General features: G+C 42.8%; 2 protein-coding genes across 3 annotated transcripts; both read right to left on the minus strand.

Annotated features, from left to right (window-relative positions):
* Positions 1 to 520: 520 nt before the first annotated feature.
* Positions 521 to 4,462, minus strand: myf5 (myogenic factor 5). 2 transcript variants are annotated; one of them, XM_062483520.1, is made up of 4 exons: positions 4,225 to 4,462; positions 2,512 to 2,937; positions 1,281 to 1,356; positions 521 to 1,049 (listed from the first exon to the last, which is right to left on the minus strand). In XM_062483520.1, the coding sequence occupies exons 1-4, from the start codon at positions 4,273 to 4,275 to the stop codon at positions 856 to 858; spliced, it is 747 nt and encodes a 248-aa protein (XP_062339504.1). In that variant the 5' UTR covers positions 4,276 to 4,462; the 3' UTR covers positions 521 to 855. The 2 variants fall into 2 exon arrangements, with proteins under 2 accessions (XP_062339504.1, XP_062339502.1); XM_062483518.1 differs by lacking the exon at positions 4,225 to 4,462 and having other exon boundaries at positions 2,512 to 3,231.
* A 1,668-nt stretch (positions 4,463 to 6,130) lies between these two features.
* On the minus strand, positions 6,131 to 7,515 carry myf6 (myogenic factor 6). Its single transcript, XM_062483514.1, has 3 exons — positions 6,966 to 7,515; positions 6,638 to 6,731; positions 6,131 to 6,550 (listed from the first exon to the last, which is right to left on the minus strand). Exons 1-3 carry the CDS (start codon positions 7,482 to 7,484, stop codon positions 6,441 to 6,443), a joined length of 723 nt encoding a protein of 240 aa, XP_062339498.1. The 5' UTR covers positions 7,485 to 7,515; the 3' UTR covers positions 6,131 to 6,440.
* Positions 7,516 to 7,829: the final 314 nt, after the last annotated feature.

The following is a 7,829-nucleotide window of genomic DNA, read 5'->3' on the forward strand; positions in this document are numbered from 1 at the left end:
TGTCATGGCTGCGTGCTCAGTCCCCATACCTTCCCACCAGAGGGGGGCTTGTTATAAACATGAGGACACAAGTGTCTCTCTGGAGGTTAGAATCACAATGAGAATCGTGACTGCAAACTATCCACCAATAGCAGCACGGCACTTCAGACAGTGAACACTCTCAAGGTAGGGATTGAGAGAAAGAAATATGGCAGTCCTCCGTTGCTGCTGGACAACTAAAACAGCACTACTATTTAGCTTCAGTTTTATGAGCTCAGGCTTTAACATATGACCCAATTATCCCTATCCTCCACTCACACACAATTCTAGGTGTTGCTGAGGAGACCATTTGTTCTAATACTGGTGTTGATGGTGTAATTAGGGCTTTTAATGGTAAGTAACATTTGGTACTAAAGAACAAACAGGTACACAAAACTCTTCCCTCCCCTCTCTTCTCTTTTCTTCACCTTCAACACCTCCTTTCTCACTGGGGAAGACAAGGAAAGCATTTGCCTTCTCAAATCTAAACTTTACTTTCAAGATGAATTCAGCAGCTCTCATTAGAATTATTGGAAGCTTTATTTGTAGTATAAAAAGTAACAAAAGACAATAATCACTTAAATACAACTTGGTTTGAATTGTGAACATAAGATCAAAAGGAAAACAAAGTTTCAATTAAATATTTAACATTAGGTTTAATACTAGACATATAAAATAACTGAGCATTTACAGTACATATTTACACTTTTATCTACAATTAAACAGTTGGTCTGTGTTCACCACCACTCCTCATTCACCATGTCTAAACACGTTTCACAACAAAACAACAGAAGCGTTCACAAACATCTTACAGGTTAGAGCTACTGTAGTTCTCCCTCACAAAACATGGTAGACCCTCCTGGAGCTGGGGCTCTCCGGAGTGCTGGGCTGGGAGTCTGTGCTGGAGGGAGAGTAGTTGACCATGTCTCTCAGCGCCACTGGAATGCTGGTGTCCACCGAGGAGAGGCGATCCACAATGCTTGACAGACACTCCAGGCTGGAGGCTCCAACACCCCTCCCTCCAGAGCACTCTGGTGGGGGGACACAGTGGGAGAAGATAGGGTCAGGCACGGAGGAACTCATGGATGTAATCAAATAAGATGAGGGTTTAATTTTGCAATGAGTTGTTTACTTAAACTTCTACAGCTATTTGTGGCGATTTTTAAGATCAAATAACACAGATAGATATGAATTATTTTCTTTGTTGTACTGAAACGCACACGTTTTTATCCAGACTTTATACATTTAGATAAGACTCTTACCATTTTTGGTGTAACTGTAGTTGTTATTGTATCTTGCGTTCATTTGTTGCTGCCACACAGGACTGTTGCAGTCAGCCTGAAGGGAAAACAACACAACAACATTAATAGTCATAATGACAAACACATGCATCCGTCCAATTCAAAGGTCTCCCTTTTCAATCTTTTTGAAGCCCTATCGATTCTTCCTTTGTGTGCTCTGGTCTCCCACAAAAAACTACAAAACAGCACAAACATCAAAGTATGATGAAATTCTCAATCATTTTGACAGACTGACTAAATCATTGTTGTTCCCCTGCTGGAGCCTCAGAGGTCTATATTCCCTGTCCACCTTACAAGTCCAAAGTTCCAGGCTACTCCCATGCTCTCGCTTGCCTTAGGCGTGGATAATCAATTTTAGCAGTGGAAGCAACACCAGTTTGTGCAAGATGACACTTTCTCCCAGTAAATCTGCAGAAAATCCTGGCACTGCTGGAGAACATGCAGTCAGGATGGAATGCAGAAAAGCACCAGCCCTGCCTGCCAGACAACACTGAGGTGGATTTAGTAGGGCTTTTAGGTCATTAAATGTCCACTGGTGGGAAAGTAATTACTGTTTAAGCACATACAGTACAGCCACCCTCTAAAGTCTCTATTGTGTAGTTGGATACCTTTAAAACATTGTTTTGGGCGAACTGACTTCTGACAGATGCATTAGACCACTCAGCAAAATATACATCATACTGTATGTTATGTCGTTTTGTATTTTATATAGTTGGTATTGAGTGTTTTATCGGTTATATAGCAGACATTAAAATAGATGATTGAACCAAAGAAGCATGAACAAATGTAATGCATGAAAGAACAAGTTAATTGAGTTCCCCAAATGGCACGATCAGGGCAGGTCTATTAGATTAACTTTTAGATTAGAAGATATTTCAATTTCGATTAAAGTTGATCAGTGACTTTTTTTTGGCCAGATGCACTTTCAGTTTTGCCCGTCTGCACACAAGTGTCAATAACATCTTGCTTTAAACTAAGGCTTTCCAACGCAGAACTTTCCAACACGGAACACACAATACAAGTACTAAAAACCATGCAAAACCACCCTGCATCATTTAAAACCTGTGTTTTTCAATTTGGGGGAATATTTCATCAGATGTGGAGCTAGCACTATGCGCTATAGCCCCGCGTGCAGCGACATGGAAGACAGGGAGCATAGCATAGCATGAGTATAGCAGTTTGCTGGTCTCACCATGCCATCAGAGCAGCTGGACAAGGGGCTCCCCGGCTCCGAGCTGCTCTCTCCAGGGAGGGAGTAGTAGCTCTCCACCTGCTCCCTCAGCAGATCCTGCAGGCTCTCTATGTACTGGATGGCGTTCCTCAGGATCTCCACCTTCGGCAGCCGCTGGCTGGGATTGGCCGAGGTGCAGCGGCGCAGCGCCTCGAAGGCATGGTTCACCTTCTTCAGCCTCCGGCGCTCCCGCATGGTGGCTGCTCGCCGGCGGTCCACGGTGCTCGATTTACGCTTGCAGGCTTTGCAGGCCCACTGGAGGCAGTGTCCGGGCTGGTGTGGGGCCCCCGGGGCCCTGACGTGCTCGTCCTCCTCAGACCCCGTCAGCTCCCCGGGGCCAAACTCCACGGCTTCTGGAGAGGAGGTGCAGGCGCTGTCGTAGAAGACCTGGGATGGAGAGAAGACCTCCATGGCTGAACTGGTTGGCGGCGTGGACGGAAGGATTGGCTGAACGAAGGACGGAGGGGAAGAAAGGAAGGAAGGAGGGAAGGACGTCCGTGCTTTGGGAGAGCAGTGAGGTGAGAGAGAGGAGACCTCTGAGTGATATGAGGGGGCTGCTGCCATGGGGCCTCTCTTATATGCCCCCAGGCAGAGCCCAGGGCCCACATTTGCCAGATCTAATTACCATGGCCCATTGGCCCAGGCCAGGCAGGCAGGCCGGCAGGCAGGCTGGGGTTAGTTCAGCTCCCCACCCCACCCCGAGACCCCACCCCCTCTCAGTACCCTGCAGAGTTTCCCACATCTGCACTCCCTGGTGTTTTCCCACTCATCATCACAACACTGGCCTTCCCAATGGAGCTCTATCTGCAAGGCCATTATGAGTAAAACGCAGAGGAATGTTTCAATGGATCCCTTAGGTTAACATAAACGGTTAAATGGTATAACTCTAGTGCTCAGTTAAGCTCAATTAAAGGCCTGTAATGGTTCAACCAAAATAATACTATTGTACTGATATGATATTGCTATGACTGATCGTTTTGTTTTCTAAAATTGAACAGCAAAGAGGAGGGCCATGTTAAATCCTCTGCAAGCCAATTTTACGCCTTAGACAAATACCAGCGTTGCAGATGCAGGCCAGCTGCAAAAGAGAGGTGTAACATTTCAAACCCAGTGAATTCACATTATAGCGGCAACGTCCCCTAAACACGCCAAGCTCATTATGGAAGGTGTCATGCACAAGGTGCACGTGTTTGTTCAAGCTCATTAAATCAGTAATCAAGCAATTAACATCCGTATGTAACCCAGGAACCCAATGTAAAAGCAGCTGTCACATAACCAACTTGATACTTCAAGTTGGGAAATGCTATTCAAAACATTGTAGTATTTTAAGGATAGCAAATTTGCTATTTGGGTGGGTTATAACGCAGTTTAGGTCATCAAGAATGAACAAAATGTATTGATTATTCTGGATATGTCGTTAGGTTAAGGCTTAAAAAGTGAAATGCCGCCACTGTGAGCAAATTAGCACATAATTATCGAAAATAGAAGAAAAAAAAACTGACAAAAAGCAATGGTGCTCCCTTAGCTGGTCGTCTAGGTCGAGGTAATTACTTTGTGTGTTGTGTGTGTTGACAGCTTACAAGGATACAATGCGGATATTTCACACAATGTGTCAAAACGTTTGGTGTCTTCGTTCTCTGGGAACTGCGCGCACCTAACAAAACACCAGAGTACCTGCCACTGAATTGCCGTCGAGTTTGTATTGCGCACAGCTGAAGAAGACATTGGCAGTAGTCTATCCCGTGAAGCCGTCGACCAGATCAAAGGATATTGGCTGTGAACCACGAGAAAACCTGGCAATAGTCAATAGCTAATTGAACCTTGAATGAGATTGTGCAAGCACATGGTGTTATGGCGATACATCAGGCCTGTGCACGGCTCGCTTGTTGTGCACACACTCTGGTGCTGTGATCTTTGCTGCTCGTGTTGTCTCTTGGGAACTCTTGAGTTTGCTTTTTATCGCTTTTATTCTCAGGGGTCAGAGCCAGAGTTAAGTGTGGGGCAGTAGGTGGCCTTTTATGTCCCCTCTCCTCACGTCTCAAAACCTTAATTCTTCTAAACTGCTCATGCTTTGATTTCTTGAGATTTTGACGTCTGACATATCTGAGTGGCAATATTGGGCTATAAATTATTTCAATTTCCACAGAGTAGTCATTCACGTGTTGTTGTCACCTTCATGGTGTGTTACTAATACTAGTAACTAATTACTAATGTGTTTCGTTTGGTATTAATAAGAAAAGAAAGAACAACAAAAAAGAAACCTGGGTACTCAAAGAATTCCTATAATTATTCCATAACTGATAAGATAATCTGTATCTTTTAAACATCTTACCACAACAGCCTCTAATGAAAGTTCATTCCTTTCAATTTAAAAAGGGTAATTTATATTTTTCCAGGACTTAAGGTTTATTGTCAGCTAAATATGGTAGATTGTAGTTAAAAAAACATATTGGTGATAAAATCTTAAAACAAACAGCAGTTAGGCAAGGTTATTATAAGGGATCATGAGGACTGAATAAAATGGTAAATGGTCCCTTTTCTTGGACATTGAAATAGGCCTACCATATCTCAGTGGTTTTCTGCAGGGCTGTAGATGGCAATATGGTTTTGAAAATTTTAAATATATAGTTAGATTATATACACCTCTTGAAATTTCTGTGAAATGCATCAATGTGTGTGTGTTTGGACATGCATGTACACACACTTATGCACGTGTGTGTACATGTGTATGCATGTATGTGAGAGTGTGTTTGTGTGTGTTTGTTAAAACTTGTATGTTTGTGAGCACACAGGGCTGAGGGATGAGGCAGATAGCCAGGGGTCAGCTGAGGCCTGATCTCAGCCACAGAGATCTGAGGAGGAGCGACCCAGTCCTCACTCTTGATGCGGGGTTAGGTTAGCACAGCAATGCACCCTGGGACCATAAACAAGTAGGCCCTCTCAAGTCACGCAGGGCTGGCAGAGAGGGAGAGAGGGGGAAAAGAGGGAGAGAGAGGGAGAGAGACAGAGAAAGAAAGTGAGGGAGACCAATAGAGTGGGAATAAACAATCTGTTGCCAAGCAGGGGTAGTAATCCACATGTCAAACATATGTAACAGACCCCAAAGTAATGAACCATGAATTCAGACTTACTAGAACACTCAGTCTCATTATCACTAAGATAAGTGTTACACCCATGCATTCTGACCAATGGAAACCCGTGGTACCCATGTGACAGCTGAAAGAATAGTTCTAACTAGAGTTAGGGTTGTTGAAGAGTAACTCTTTCCCAGCTGGAACAAAGAGAGCTGACCTAGATATCAGGGCAATCAGAATTTTGTTTTGGATTCTCCAATACTGGTGAGGAATAATAGAAATATACAATATTTCTACAGTGAGTCAAGTCAATGGAGAGAACATGTGAAAGGTGATACTGCATGGAAGTAAGTCAATTTTTGATGAAGTTCAAAATGTAAAAAACTATTAAATAAATGTGCCACAGTTTTGAATCCACTACAAAAATAAAGATTTAGAAAAGATGTTGTAATGCTTGGCAATTTAATTTATTGGTCAGTTCATACAAATAAATACAACAATGAATGTGTTGAGGTTTTGGTTTTGTATTTCGAATACAAAATAAATTAAGATTATAAAATATATACATTTACGTGGAAGTAGTAGAGCACTTCTATTATTTCCACTCATAGATATAAAATATTGGCAATTCATGCCTGCCTCAAGTTAAAATAATCACCATAAAATGCCCCTTAATTTGTACAAACGTTTGCATTAAAATGGAAACTAAAGTCATTGCACATTCCCTATGCAAGAGTTGGAAATAATTTACAACCGCTCAAATGAATTGCGAAATGTTGACGTCGCTCGTGCAGCAAAATTCCAATGATTTATGCTTTATTTTTCTGTGACTTCTTCGCTGCAATTAATTTTCTCCTCACTTGAGATGCTTTCGACAATTGATGAGAGGCGAAGTAGACTGGTTGATCCCGAGGACTCTGTGGTGACTGAACAAAAGCATCGTGTGAATACGTTGTGTCTGATAACACGCACATAACAACCTTACATTTTTACCGTTCCGGTTTGGCACTGACCTTCTCTCTGATTCGTCATAGGAGCATTGGAATGATCAGCAGAGGGTTGCCAGTTTTGACAGGACGTTTTCCAATTGTAATCACTGTTTTCCACCTGTACACACGATGTTATGCATGTTTCAATAAACAACTAGGACAGGTGAGCTCAAAAAAGATTGTGTATATTTTATATTTTGAAGTAACGTATTATAATGTAGCATTATGTATATTCCTAGTATGTCTACATAGGCCTAGTTGTGTAAATTTACCCTTTTACGCGTGTAGCTAAATATAGGGAAAGGAAACAGGAACACAATCGAGAGCAACATCATGTTCAGGAAAACCTTACATTATGTTCTTTGTTGTTAAACTCATATGAACCATGTTGCTGTATTTCGTCTTGCTCATCCAGGGTATGCAACAGGTCCTGCAATTTTTCGATGTAGTTTATAGCGCTGCGTAAAATCTCGACTTTGGGCAGTCGCTGGTTCGGATTGGGCACGGTCTTTTTCTTTAACGCATCGAACGCTTCATTGATCTTCTTGAGACGCCTTCTTTCCCTGAGAGTCGCGGCTTTGCGCCTGTCGGTCGGTGCAGACTTTCTTTTACATATTTTACAAGCCCAGATAAGACACTGTCCCTCGCAATGCGGGTGGAGACCCGGGGGCGCGAGGACATGCTCCTCGCCACTGCTGTCACATCCAGTCTCGGATTGAACATTATCCTGTCCAGGTGACAAGGGGCTGTCATTCCCGTGATACAGAGGGGACACCCCGGCCATGTCCATATGCTGTAATGGTCCATGATCTCCCTCGAGATAGCGCAAATCATTGAAAAAATAAGTGTTGTTCTCAAAAAGGTCCATCATGTTGTACCTCGTGCGGCCTATGTTTTGACAGTGTGACTCTGGCATTTAAATAGCCCAGCGACACAAGCCACCATGTGTAGGTATATATAGAATGTGAAACTCTATCCAACGCTTAGCTGTCGCAGTTCATCAAACTTCTTTTTTTTCAATGGGTCTTTACTACTAACGGAGTTTGTGTAGAAAATAAATAGGCGTTAACACCTCCCGCTGAAAGTTAAAACGTCATCTCAGTCTTATGACAGGTGCATTTAATATCTGTTTCACAGTGAAATGGTAACATACTGTACTATTGCCCATCTCAACTTCTGAAGTGCATCCTGTCAGTATATTGTAATGAACCCTATT

The sequence above is a fragment of the Osmerus eperlanus genome, chromosome 17 (assembly GCF_963692335.1).
Source record: "Osmerus eperlanus chromosome 17, fOsmEpe2.1, whole genome shotgun sequence".
NCBI classification, from domain to species: Eukaryota; Metazoa; Chordata; class Actinopteri; order Osmeriformes; family Osmeridae; genus Osmerus; species Osmerus eperlanus.